Below are 13,924 nucleotides of genomic sequence, written 5' to 3' on the forward strand. Positions count from 1 at the left end.
CCTTATATGGATGTATGTGACACGCTGTGACACAGTGATTATGACTATATCTTCGGGCAATCTATCCTGAGGCCCCAGGCACATACCAACAAACCAGCCATCGTCACACTTCTCCATTACGCTGACAAGATCTCCCTCCTGCAGCTCCAGCTCATCCTCATTCTGTGGCACGTAACAGTACAAAGCCTGGAAACTGTAGGGTAACACTACATAAAGTCAGAAATACAACCATAAAAGGGCTTGAGAGACATTATATCAAAAACGATACAAGAAATGTATTTACCAGACCAGGTCCTGGTCTGGTAAATGGCAATTTCATTAGGCACCAAACGGATTGAAACCAACTGAAACAGAGGGATTACTGGGATTTATCCCCCCCCCCCCCCAAAATGCTCATTTTTGCTTTTCCGTTGCAAAGCTTTCAAAAACTTTTCCCGTTGCGTGCCCTAATGAACATGACTCTTGAACTGGGGCTTTGAATCCTTTAGTCAGAGTATAACAGTATAACAGTAACCAGTGTACCCAGAGCTAAGACTAGACGTAGGGACAGACTTCAGGCGGCCATACTCACATTCCACAGCTGAGACGACTCGGCTCCGGGCTGTGGGACTGGGGTTGCTGGGAAATGATGAGAGATTGTTTACTGGGGTGAAGGGGGGGCAGGAGTCTGTGAAGGACAGAGTCATGGGGGTGGGGGGAGAGGGTGCTGCAGTACCTCACTGAGGTCTCAGCTATATTCATGATCTCATTACAAACCGCTTCCTAGTGACAGTGGTCAGGTCAGAGGGAGAATTCCCAGTCAGCCCAGAAGAGGAGGAGAGATTATGGAGTTGGGGAGAGGGGCAGGGCAGGGCAGGGAGTTTAGAGGACGTACAGGAAGAAGAAAGGTAGGAGGTCCAGTGAGTAGCAAGGCAGAAAGAGAAGGGTCCGTTAGAAACCAGGAAAAACCAGGAAAGCCGTGAAACACCAGGAGAGATCGTGTTGGAGTCCGGCAAAGGGGTACGCATGGAAGAGCAAGACACTAGAGTGAGTGGCAGGTAGAATGTACAGTCACAATGAAATATCTGATACCATTCAAAAGAAGACATGCACAACCAATGGAGAGGAAAAGATGGCAGCAAGGTCATGCAAGAATGCTGTCATATTAATCTTATTGACTTGTTAAAACAAATGTTTTTGTTGTCGCAGAAAATCGAAATAAAAGTCGGAAGCTGAGTGACGCGTTTTAGTATAAATGATTTGTTAAGTGATGACGTTAAGTTAAATTAATATCTTGACATTGATGAGTTAAAGGAAACGACCACCGAGAAAACAAACCCCCACCGCATATTTCTAATCCAGAAATATCAAACTTATACGTTTTCTAATTGTATCGTCAGCCCACGACGTGCAAACCAGCACCTTACCGCAAATGAGTTAGCATTCATGTTGTTGTCGTGGATGTCAAACAACATGACAGGGCTCCTGGAGGTTCTACCATGGTAGTCACTCTCATTCTTCACCAGCTGTAAGAGGAACAATACACACATTAGACTCATGCAAATAGAAGTTCATGTCTACAGGACGCAATTCATTTTCAACCGTGTGTGCTGTAAACAGAATTGCAGTGGAAGTCAATACACACTCTTGGTGAGACGTACACTATACATACAAAAGTATGTGGACACCTCTTCAAATTAGTGGATTCGGCTATTCCAGCCACACCCGCTGTTGACAGGTGTATAAAATCGAGCACACAGCCATGCAATCTCCATAGACAAATAATCACAGTAGAATACCTTACTGAAGAGCTCAGTGACTTTCAACGTGGCACCGTCATAGGATGCCACCTTTCCAACAAGTCAGTTCATCAAATTTCTAGGAGCAACAACGGCTCAGGCGCAAAGTGGTAGGCCACACAAACTCACAGATCGGGGCTGCCGAGTGCTGAAGCGCATAAAAATGTACTGTGCTCGGTTGCAACACTCACTACAGAGTTCCAAACTGCTTCTGGAAGCAACGTCAGCACAATAACTGTTCATCGGGAGCTTCATAAAATGGGTTTCCATGGCTGAGCAGCCGCATATAAGCCTAAGGTCACCATGTGCAATGCCAACTATCGGCTGGAGTGGTGTAAAGCTCGCCGTCCATTGGACTCTGGAGCAGTGGAAACTCGTTCTCTGGAATAATGAACCACGCTTCACCATCTGGCAGTCCGACGGACGAATATGGGTTGGGCGGATGCCTGGAGTTTGGGGAAGGCCCTTTCCTGTTTCAACATGACAATGCCCCGTGCACAAAGCGAGATCCATACAGAAATGGTTTGTCGAGATTGGTGTGGAAGAACTTGACTGGAGTGTACAGAGCCCTGACCTCAACTCCATCGTACACCTTTGGGATGAATTGGAAAGCCGACTGCGAGCCAGGCCTAGCCCATCGTTGGTGCCCGACCTCACAAATGCACTTGTGGCTGAATGAAAGCAAGTCCCCACAGCAATGTTCCAACATCTAGTGGAAAGCCTTCCCAGAAGAGTGGAGGCTGTTATAGCAGCAAAGGGGGGACCAACTCCATATTAATTTCCCTAAAATGTTGGAATGAGATGTTTGACGAGCAGGTGTCCACATACTTTTGGTCATGAAGTGTGTCTCTCGAACAAAAGTCATTTTCTATAATAAAAAAACAAATCACATTTATATGTCCTATAAAAACATTCATACACTTGTTTCGTATTGTTCCCAAATCAATCTTGATCGTCAAATAGTAATCCAATTGGCTCCTCTTTGACAACATTTTACAACATCCCACTGGGTACATACTGGTTGAATCAATGTTGTTTCCACATCATGTCAATGAACGTGGAATAGAGGTTGAATTGATGTCTGTGCCCAGTGAGATGATGCTATAGTGGTGGGGGTCAAGATTCTGCAACAACTGTCTGAATCATTCAACATATTTCAAAAATACAAATCATGCACATGGTTTTCATTCCAAACACCTGAGGAGATAATTTACCACTCAAACATGTGCATGTGAGTAGGGCACACACAGAAACACATGCAGACCAAAATATGACACAGGAGTCGTGTAAGCTCTGCTGATTGCATTGGAGGAGGGTCAACTTTAGTTCAACATTACAATTAGTCATCATTCACTATCTATTGCACAATTATCTATCTAGAGGCATAATCAATGGAAACATCCTCTTATCGTGGCTCATGGAGGTGAGATCTCCAGTTCCAGCCACAGTGAGCCTGAGATGCAACACTGCACACCATGCAGTAGGCCAGATACCTCTGCAGGGCTATTTCGCCAGCAGCCCAGGGCTTCGCGTCCAGTGCCCCTGTCTCCCTCTGCCCCCTCCCCCTCCATCAAATCCCTCTCCAGGATGCGCAAGGGACTGGCCCCAGTCAGCCAGCTCTCCAGGCCCACCCCCCCACAGGGGCTCAGACTGCGGGACAGACGAGGAGAGGGAGGGGAGAGCAGAAAGTCCTCCCCCTGGGGAGGGGTGAAGGTGAGGTAAGGGGTGGCTGAGCCAGGGCGGGGTGGGTAGGGTGGGGGCAGGGGGGAGGCAGAAGGGGAGGCCATTGGGGAGATGCAGTAAGGGCTGCCGCAGATGGGGGGCACGGGGCTGGCGGACATGGAAGGGGGCAGGTATTCGCCCCAGCGATAAGACACAGAGGGGAGTGGGGGTAGAGGAGGGGTTGGGGCAGCAGGGGGGCCGGCACCCCCTATGGTCAGGGAGATCCACTCAGAGGAGATGGCGTGGACCTCGGGGGACACAGAGCGGCGGGGGGAGCGGGGGAGGGGCAGGGGGGACGAGATGAGCCGGTTGTTACGGACAAGGTTCAGCTTATAGACCAAAATGACCATTCAGAGAGAGAGAGAGAGAGGGGAGGACGAGGGACAGAAATGGAAAGGAAAGATGAAACATTAGACATGAGCAAAAAATGAACACAAATAATAAAGAAAAAGAAAAAGAATATTACAGCTCCAAAGTAAACAAAATTTAAAAAAGAGACAAACTTGGAGCGTTTGGGATTGTTGTATTCCTGGACAGACTGAGCTCTACAAGAGCGTGTGCCATTACCTGAGGGGAAGCATTGAGGCTGCGGTGAGGTGATTGGCCAATGGGCGGGTCTGGATAATCCAATCCATTCCTGACTCTGGGTCGTTTGTGCACCTCTATGTAGGTGACGGGGAAGATACCCTGGCGATTGGAACCGGAGACCTTGCCCTCGTACCAGTTCTCATCGACCCTGCGAATTAGGATGATCCTCTCTCCCTGTAGACAAATTGGTATCCCGTTAGCTCATATGATCGCACATTTCGATGCATAGCATTGAATAACATCACATCAAGCACAAAATAAAACACCAGCATGCACAATATTTATGTTAAACATACTGTATTTCCTGTATCATAACACTATGATGTTACTACTGTATGTTGTAACACTTTGCGATTTCCATTCTGCATTACGCAAAAAGAGGAACAAATGTTTCAGCCGCTCCTAAGCTCAATACCTTTTAAAAAACCCCGTTCTTCTTTTTACCTTTCTAAATGACATCTCCACCACCGTGTCCCCTGTGAAGTTGAAACGGGCTATGGCCTCTCCATACTCCAGCACCTGCACTGGGGCACTCTTCTTTGGCTGGGCCTTCTCCGTGGGGGGAAGGAGCTGGAGCAAACATACACACAAAGCCCAAAATGCATCGGTCAACTTCAATGCCAGAAACAAGTGTCAAGTTTAGGAGGGTATCAGTTAAAGTCAATGCAAGGTACCAGTGTCACATTCAGGAGGGCACACTGTGGTAAAAACGCTTTGCGACAGGAAACAAATATCTGTGTTTTTAATGGACATGTTCAGGTAGCACCTCCCTGTTTCACTCTGTTTCAGAACAGTTTCTTCTTACTGAACATGACTCCGGTGAATATCATTACTGGGACTCTTACTTAAACTTCTGAACTGACTGGTGTCATAAACCTGATGAACTGACTGGTATCATAATAACCCTGCACTGACTAATCTGTTTGGCACATCAGTCTGTACCGTACTATAGTGAGTTCCATCTAGTAAGAAAAGGTCAGAGTTCATTTTGTGTCAAAATACAGGAAGTGGTTGTACCTCAACATAACTCCGTGGGAAGATGCCGACTCTGCCGTGATGCTCCCCTTCGAACCAATTATTATCCACCTGTCGAATGATGTACACAATGTCTCCCTTTTGAAATGGTAACTCCCTGAAAAAAGGGCAACAACAAACATAGGTTAGTTATTGGATTCAACAATATGCATTAATTTCAAAATGCAATATGAGCAAAATGTCAAAGGCATCTGAGCAATATGACAAAGTACGGCAGAAATATCACCCACTTTAAATATTTCACTCAAAGACTTAGAATGACGTCTCCCCACGTGTAAATTGCTATGTGAGAGTGGAGATTCATCTAAACCACCATCAGTCACACAAATGTTACATAGGCCTACATGTTACAGTCACGTGGTGATTACAACACACCAGTGTTTATATTTCACTGCAGCTTAAATGTATTTTGTGCATGCTCTTGAAATCACTTATGGTATGTGTGCAAATGAATTTGACCCACTTTAGAGTTTCTGCTCTGAAGTCAAACCGAGCCAGGGCTGGAGTTCTCTGTAAACAAACAAAGCAAGGACTGTTAGAAAATAAGCATGGATAAAGGAGACTGGACTCCAATGCCCTGTGACATGTACGGAACGATGGTTATTCAGTTCAGGCTGGTCTTGCATGCTAGCTTGCAAGATTCACACAAGACTATCTTCTGGTTTATGTTCACAGTCCTATTATACCCTCATCTTCATACCCTGTTACAGTGGTGTAAGTACTTAAGTAAAAATACTTTAAAGTACTACTTAAGTCGTTTTTTTGGGGTATCTGTACTTCACTTTACTATTTATATTTTTGACAACTTGTACTTTACTACATTGCTATTGAAAATCATTTACTTTTTACTCCATACATTTTCCCTGACACCCAAAAGTACTCATTACAGTTTGAGTGTTTAGCAGAACAGAAAATGGTCCAATTCACATATTTATCAAGAGAACATCTCTGGTCATCCATACTGCCTCTGATCGGGTGGGCTCACCAAACACACATGATTTACTTTTGATACTTAATAAAATCATCAAATCAAATACTTTTAGACTTTTACTCCAGTAGTATTTTAGTGGGTGACTTTAACTTTTACTCGAGTCATTTTCTATGAAGGTATCTTTACTTTTACTCAAGTATGACAACTGGGTACTTTTCCCACCACTGCCCTGTAGTAAGACATTGTTGATTCATAAAAAAACACATATCACTTTGTACATGCCAGTTGCAATATACATTCATTTTCTTCTCCACCGCTTATAACGCACTGGAAATTAACACTAACTTTTTTTATTATATGCTTCCAAAACTGAATAAAAACATAAACAAATATAATCCAGAGTACTAATTTGTACTGGTTACGTACAATGGTAATTAGTTCAAATGCATAAATGTTTTTGAGTGGCTTAATTTAATCTCTGAGCTCATCTGGTTGTTACTTGTGCCCTTTCAGTGACCCTGATCCACTGAGAATATTCTAGCAATGATCTGAGTGAAACAGCTCTTGTGACTGTGTTTCTGTCCGGTGGTAAATACTGGGCTACTGTGGGCTACAGTCAAACGGATAGAGCACTGCCAACAGAGGAAGCTGACTGATTAAAACGTAGTGCCTAGTGGTTAGAGCGTTGGTCCAGTAACTGAAAGGTTGCTGGATCGAATCCCCGAGCTGACAAGGTAAAAATTGGCCGTTCTGTCCCCTGAGCAAGGCAGTTAACCCACTGTTCCCCGGGCACCGAAGAAATAGATGTCGATTAAGACAGCCCCCCCGCACCTCTCTGATTCAGAGGGGTTGGGTTAAATGCGGAAGACACATTTCAGTTGAAGGCATTCAGTTGTACAACTGACTAGGTATCCCCCTTTCCCTTTAAAATGTGTGCCAGGGAATACACAGTGAACAGCAGGTTTATCATGATGATAATATATGTCCCAGAAACATAACGGGGGAGGGATCAAAACTGTGTTGTGCAAGCAAGTAATGCTAGCCTATGATCTGCTTACCTATGTTATGCTCCCTATGTTTGGGCGAGGGGGCCCGCTAATACAGGACTAATAAAGGCCCAGTACACTACCTTTATGAAGAAAAAATAAATAAATATATTTTTTATATACACTATATACAGTAGTCGGAAGGTTGCCGATGGGTTACTGGCATTTGTGGGCGGGTGCGTGTGAACAAACAGCTGACGCACCACTAACGCACACACACACTCAAAATAGCTGTCATGTTGCACAATGAGAGGGATGGTACTGTACTGTACCTCTGATCCGGATTTCCTCTTGTCTGTGTCGTTGATGTTGATGTTGAGCAGGTCTCCGAAGCGTTCATTAGTGATGAACTGGTGGTGGGTGGGAACGATTCCTGTGTGTCGCCTCGATGCTGTGTCAGCCTCCTCCTGCTCCCTCTTCAGCCGCCGCTGCTCTTCCAGGATTTTCTGTCAGGGAAACACACCCTAATCTGCTAGTACATTTCTTTTGTATTTCACTTGTTCTTGTATGCCACATGAATAGTTGTGAGGACCACAGACATTTTCAAGATTTTAAAATTGTTACAATATTTCACCGTTTTAGTTTACACCGAAACGTTTTGAGTTCTATTTCTTGTTCAAAAAAGGGAGTGAAGCCCTATCAGGTTTTGTTGAGATGACTAGAAACTAAACATTTCAGAAATGATTAAAAACTATAAAGAAATGTTACCTCTTTGTCTCCATGGCGTCTCCTAACCACCTCATCCTGGCCGTCACCAAGGTCTCCTTGGGTCAAAGCCTGGGACGAGTCTGAATCTAGTACGAAAAATAAATTCATTATGTCCTGAAAATCTTACAAGTGATTGAACATTTTCACATGACAAAATTCATCAATAATGCTGCTCTCAATATCTGTAATATACACTGCCATTCAAAAGTTTGGGGTCACTTTGAAATGTCCTTGTTTTTGAAAGAAATAACATCAAGTTGATCATAAATACAGTGTAGAAATTGTTAATGTTGTAAATGACTATCGTTGCTGGAAACGGCTGATTTTTAATGGAATATCTACATAGGCGTACAGAGGCCCATTATCAGCAACGATCACTCCTGTGTTCCAATGGCACGTTGTGTTAGCTAATCCAAGTTTACCATTTTAAAAGGCTAATTGATCATTAGAAAACCCTTTGGCAATTATGTTAGCACAGCTGAAAACGCCTGTTCTGATTAAAGAATCAATAAAACTGGCCTTCTTTAGACTAGTTGAGTATCTGGAGCATCAGCCTTTGTGGGTTTGATTACAGGCTCAAAATGTTCAGAAACAAAGTACTTTCTTCTGAATCTCGCCAGTCTATTCTTGTTCTGAGAAATGAACAGTGAAGAGGCGACTCCGGGATGCTGGCCTTCTAGGCAGAGTTCCTCTGTCCAGTTCCTTTGCCCATCTTAATCTTTTCTTTTTATTGGCCAGTCTAAGATATGGCTTTTTATTTTCAACTCTGCCTAGAAGTCCAGGATCCCAGAGTCACCTCTTCACTGTTGACGCTGAGACCGGTGTTTTGCAAGTACTATTTAATGAAGCTGCCAGTTGAGGACTTGTGAGGTGTCTGTTTCTCAAACTAGACACTCTAATGTACTTGTCCTCTTGCTCAGTTGTGCACAGGGGCCTCCCATTCCTCTTTCTATTCTGGTTAGAGACAGTTTGTGCTGTTCTGTGAAGGGAGTAGTACAAAGCGTTGTACGAGATCTTCAGTTTCCTGGCAATTTCTCGCACGGAATAGCCTTAATTAGGCTGACCAGTTTCAGATGTTTCTGGCCATTTTGAGCCTGTAATCGAACCCACAAATGCTGATGCTCCAGATACTCAACTGGTCTAAAGAAGGACAGTTTTTTGCTTCTTTAATCAGAACAACCGCTGTGCTAACACAATTGCAAAAGGGTTTTCTAATAATCAATTAGCCTTTTAAAATGATAAAGTTGGATTAGCTAACACAACGTGCCATTGGAACAGAGGAGTGATGGTTGCTGATAATGGGCCTCTGTACGCCTATGTAGATAGTCCATTAAAAATCAGCCGTTTCCAGCTACAATAGTCATTTACAACATTAACAATATCTACACTGTTTTTATGATCAATTTAGATGTTATTTTAATGGACAAAAAAAAAACAAGGACATTTCTAAGTGGCCCCAAACTTTTTGAACGGCAGTGTATATATTTTTGTTTTTAAATAACCCTAACGCATTGCAATACCACAATTCCAATAGATGTATAAAGCATAGTTTGACAAAGCAAGGGGACTTGTAACATTGTACCATATAGAACTAGTCATGCTCCAAAGAAAAGGTGTAATTTTCAGTATGATAAAGGAAAAATACACAACCCCCCCCCCCCCAAAAAAAAAAATAGTGAAAAAAACATACACTAAATGTACAAAAACATTACGAATACCTGCTCTTTCCATGGCACATACTGACCAGGTGAATTGAGGGGAAAGCCTTATTGATGTCACGCGTTAAATCCACTTCAATCCGTGTAGATGAAGTGGAGGAGACCGGTTAAAGAAGGACTTTGAAGCCTTGAGACAATTGAGACATAGATTGTGTACGCGTGCCACTCAGAGGGTGAATGGACAAGATGTAAGTGCCTTTGAACAGGGTACGGTGGTAGGTGCCAGGCACACCGGTTTGTGTCAAGAACTGCAATGCTGCCGTTTTTTGTTCTCGTGTTTATCAGTTTCCCGTGTTTTATCAAGAATGGTCCACCACCCAAAGGACATCCAGCCAACTTGACACAACTGTGGGTGTTCTGAATGTTTGTACACTCAGTCTGTATTCTTGTACAGTATATATAGTAGCTGCGGTGTGTCATTGTGAACTACTATACAAAGTATTTTATTGAAGCGCATGAATGTCTATCTACAGTATATGGGGGAGGTCAGCAGCAGAGCAGTTCATGGATCAAGAGAGTGGATCTTATAACTACCATGATGGATCAGGAGGGCTCAAATGTGTTGTTGTTGATGAGCTAGAGAAATATGAGCTGTTAGTCATCGAGAGAGGGGGGGGGGGGTGCAAATCACTATAAGGAAGGTGTTCTTCATGTTTTGTACACTCAGTGTAAATTCCCACATGCACGAAACAACAACAAACACAGTAACACACCATGACTAAGCTTTAGGGTGTTGTTGATGGGGGGAAAAAGGCAGAGAGAGAGAGAGAGAGAGAGAGGTTGACAGCTATAGAGGCAACAAATACTTGTATAAAACAATTCAGATACAATAATGTGACTATGATATGGTTGTTGTACAATGTGAACACATATCACCCATCACCAATGAGTCATCTAAATTCCACACGGACATGTTTAGTGCCTCATCCCAGTCACCACTAACTGCACTGCGTTACTCATCTTGCTTCCCACCCAGCCTTTACCAATAGACATTGCACAGTGCCTCCAAGCAAGCACCATAGTAAACCCCTATGACTCCCAACCTCTGTGACAGAAATCCATGTTTTATCGCACAGAATAAACACAGGAAATGCCAATGCCAGCTATGTGTGAAGCACATAGTCTCTAATTGGAACACCAGTCCTGTCAGAATGAACAGAATGGAGGATGACAGATGAATGGAGGATGCACATTTGTTTACCTCAAAGCTGACCAAATCCAAATCCACAAAGCCTTAAAAAAGATTCAGGGTAACACATTGCTTGAGGGTGTATACAGTACGCAATGCCATAACAATAGCCCACACCAACATTGCATGGCATTTTACATGAAATTCAATATATTTTAATCAAAATGAAGGTGTCATGCAAAGTTACTCAAGTGTTTTGTGATGGGTTGGTGGGAAAACAATTTCGTCGGGCAAGAAAGTGAAAATGGAAAAACCACCAAAACCAAAACACCAAAAACTGAAATGGAGAGGCTGCATTGTCACTTTGTCACGAACCACAGAGACTAAAAAGATGGAAGGTGGTAGCATCACGTTGTGAAAGAAACAGACACAATGTGAGGAAGAAAAGTTTGGAGAATAAACCAAATGAGTGGCCATAGAGATCGGCACGGGTGTGTAGGAAGGGTGAGGAGTATGGGGAGGAGATAGCCACCTCTGCGATGAGCTGCCAGCGGCTGCAGAAGATTCCCATTGGCGTCAATGCCTCCCCCATTAGTCAGGTTGTTGTCACTTTCGGTCGGTGCACCCTCCCCAGTGCCAAGCCTCTCCAGCACCTCCAAGGAAGAGAGACGCTGTGGGATGAGGGGCCTGGGCTCACTAGAATGGGTCTGTGACCTTTGACCTGCCATCACCTTAGTGGCTGAGAAATAATTTTTGGCCCGGTGAGACTGGAGAGACCTCTTCACCATGAATGGTGCAGGGCCCATGAGCAAGAGGTTCGCGGGGAGAGAGGAGGAGTTCTTTATTTTCTCCTGAGTGGAGAGTTTGTCCTGCTGGGCTGAGGCCTGCTGCTGCCTCTCATGCCGCCGGATGGTGGTGAACCGGGTATAAGAGGCTGGGCAGGAGCCTTTGCACTTGCTGCTGGGTTTAAGGTGGTGGTGGTGGTGGTGGTGGTGGTTGTGGAGGTGGTAGTTGTGTGGGGGAGCAGATGGAGTGACTGGTGCTGGGGGACTGTTTGAGGTTCTGGAGAACGTGACCACTGGGGGTTTCTCTTTTGGTACTTTCTCTGTGGAGCCGTGCTGCTCTATCTCTACGTCAGTCCCAGAGAGAGACTCGGCTCGCAGGGTGTCACTGTACTCCGAGGATGCCACCGCCTCCACTATCTTGCTGCCTGATAGAGAGGCCTCGTCTTGGGCTACCTTGCCCTCCGTGTCCTCCAGGGGGCAGCCCTCTGTCTGCCCAGGGTCAGTGACCAGCAGCAACTCAGCTGAGACGGCAGACACCATGAAGAGGTTGGCGGCGCCGTGGTTGTGGGTGGGGCCAGTGGGTAGCGTTGGCATGGAGGAGGAGCGTGTGGGAGTTAAGCTGGAGCGCTGGATGATCAGTTCAAACGCCGACACCCTTGATGACACAGCGTCCCGCTGGGGAATGTTCCCCCCTGCCTCATCCCCCTCCCCATCAGTTTCATTGATCCCCACCTTTTCAAACAAGGAGGTCAGGCTACGGACACTCCCGTGGGGGCTGGAGCCCACCGAGTAGGAAGGCCTCTTGATGCTGTGCATGTTCCGGTATAGGGTGGAGAACTCGGCTGTGCTCCTTCTAGTCTCAGGGTTGCCATTTTGAAAACCAGTCTCAGAATCAAGAGGGAGATCATTGGACTCTGAGTCTGTGTTTGAGTGTAGTCCGCTCTCCCGGGCCTCTGCTCCTGTGCTCCCTGTGTATATATCCTCACAGCTGTGTGCCTTTGGGTGCTTGGCAGGCACAGTCCTCCTGTCCTGGCTGTCACCACCAGGGGCCATCAGCTTAGGTTTGAACTTAGAGGGGAGGATTTGGGGTATGCAGCCTTTGGCGGCAGATAAGGGCTTCTTATTCTTACACTGGTAACCTAGGGCATTACTGGCAAGAACTGATCGACTATTTACAGAAGAGCAGGGGGAAATGATATAGCCATTCCCACCTTGATAATCCACTGGCAAGCATGCAGAACAACAGAAATAAACAGCGTATTAGGTTACAATGGTCACAAATTCACACCCACTGAAGAACAATACAGGGTCAACACATTTCTAATGGTTCCATCAGAAGTTGATGGGAGGGAGAAAAACACTTGATTCATTTCACGTCAAGTAACAAATGACTTTGCTATAGTACAAGTGACTCTGTTACGCCACAAATGGCTCTGTTATACAATGAGTCATGATACCTGTAAAATGAAGTAAAATGCTTTGTTTTTAGTTGGAGCAGTGAAAATGTTGATTTTGATTAAGTGTGTAGTATTTTCACTGGATCTGATATGCTTATTCAATCACAATCGTTCATAATTAAATTGGTAGTGATCGTAAGCAGCGAACATAAAATAAACCAAACAACAGAAAGGGCAAAGAGCAGGGAAGTACGTCATGCATGAAATGCTTTGTGATGTAATGTTGGTAAGCTTGTTGTTCGAGTGAAACACTGGACTTCCTTTTCTAATATTTGCCTCTTGAACCTCACAACAGAGAGCTTTGAAAATGTGTATTTAAAAAAATGATCCAGTAAACCGTTCATACTGTACGTGTTCATAAGAAATACAGATGACTCTATAAGCTACTTGCCTATCTACGCACTACTTAACACAAACAATACCTACGAAATAAGCCTCAGCATTGAGGAATCACAGGCCACAGTCTCAAATGAAACGGTAAAGAACGACAAGGTCGCTCACACCCCTGTGAGCAACTAACTACAGCATAATATTCAGCAAGACACACCTGCTGTGATGAGGAGGCTATGGTTGACTCTCACCTAAGTAAGTGATGTGCTAGTAATGCCAAGTACTGTATGTGCTGGTTCTACCACAGTAAGGAAGGATGACACATAACTGCCACCAGCTGTCGTGAAAGTAACTCCACAAGGATTCCAAATTCTAACTGCCATTATTCTTATGAGTCTGTCATTTTGGCTCAGTCATAATATGGCAGACCTGCAATATCCTCAGTGTCCTGTTTGAGCTCCACACACTGAATAAGTTGAATGCTACTGTTATTCACATGAATATGACATTATAAGGGGACGTTACAATCTTAGCCACCAGAACAGCCTGCAGGAAGCAAAGTTCGCTGACAAACAAAGTGTTCCATTATTGTTTGAAAGAGCACGAAGCAGAACCACGCGATGAGTTGCTTCTTTGTCTCTTTGTCTGCACTTTGTCTTGCTCTGTTGTACTGTAAGTGAGTGTCCAAGGCGGCGTT

At 44.6% G+C, this 13,924-nt stretch overlaps 1 protein-coding gene across 8 annotated transcripts in view; it reads right to left on the bottom strand.

The window, feature by feature from the left end:
* The window catches only part of LOC110526377 (sorbin and SH3 domain-containing protein 1), an 83,646-nt gene that overhangs the window by 5,356 nt on the left and 64,366 nt on the right, over positions 1-13,924 (bottom strand). For 6 of the 8 annotated variants that reach the window (XM_021607324.2, XM_021607332.2, XM_021607304.2 and 3 more), the window contains 11 exons: positions 11,188-12,663; positions 7,809-7,894; positions 7,373-7,546; positions 5,587-5,633; positions 5,106-5,220; positions 4,533-4,658; positions 4,068-4,262; positions 3,272-3,829; positions 1,407-1,505; positions 572-618; positions 87-193 (listed from right to left, as the gene is read on the bottom strand). In XM_021607324.2, the coding sequence (XP_021462999.2) occupies positions 87-193; positions 572-618; positions 1,407-1,505; positions 3,272-3,829; positions 4,068-4,262; positions 4,533-4,658; positions 5,106-5,220; positions 5,587-5,633; positions 7,373-7,546; positions 7,809-7,894; positions 11,188-12,663 (3,030 nt within the window). Of the gene's footprint in view, positions 1-86; positions 207-571; positions 619-1,406; positions 1,506-3,271; positions 3,830-4,067; positions 4,263-4,532; positions 4,659-5,105; positions 5,221-5,586; positions 5,634-7,372; positions 7,547-7,808; positions 7,895-11,187; positions 12,664-13,924 lie in introns of all 8 variants that reach the window. The other 2 variants (XR_002473938.2, XM_021607355.2) reach the window with 2 other exon arrangements.

This window comes from Oncorhynchus mykiss, chromosome 1 (genome assembly GCF_013265735.2).
Source record: "Oncorhynchus mykiss isolate Arlee chromosome 1, USDA_OmykA_1.1, whole genome shotgun sequence".
In the NCBI taxonomy this organism is placed as follows: Eukaryota; Metazoa; Chordata; class Actinopteri; order Salmoniformes; family Salmonidae; genus Oncorhynchus; species Oncorhynchus mykiss.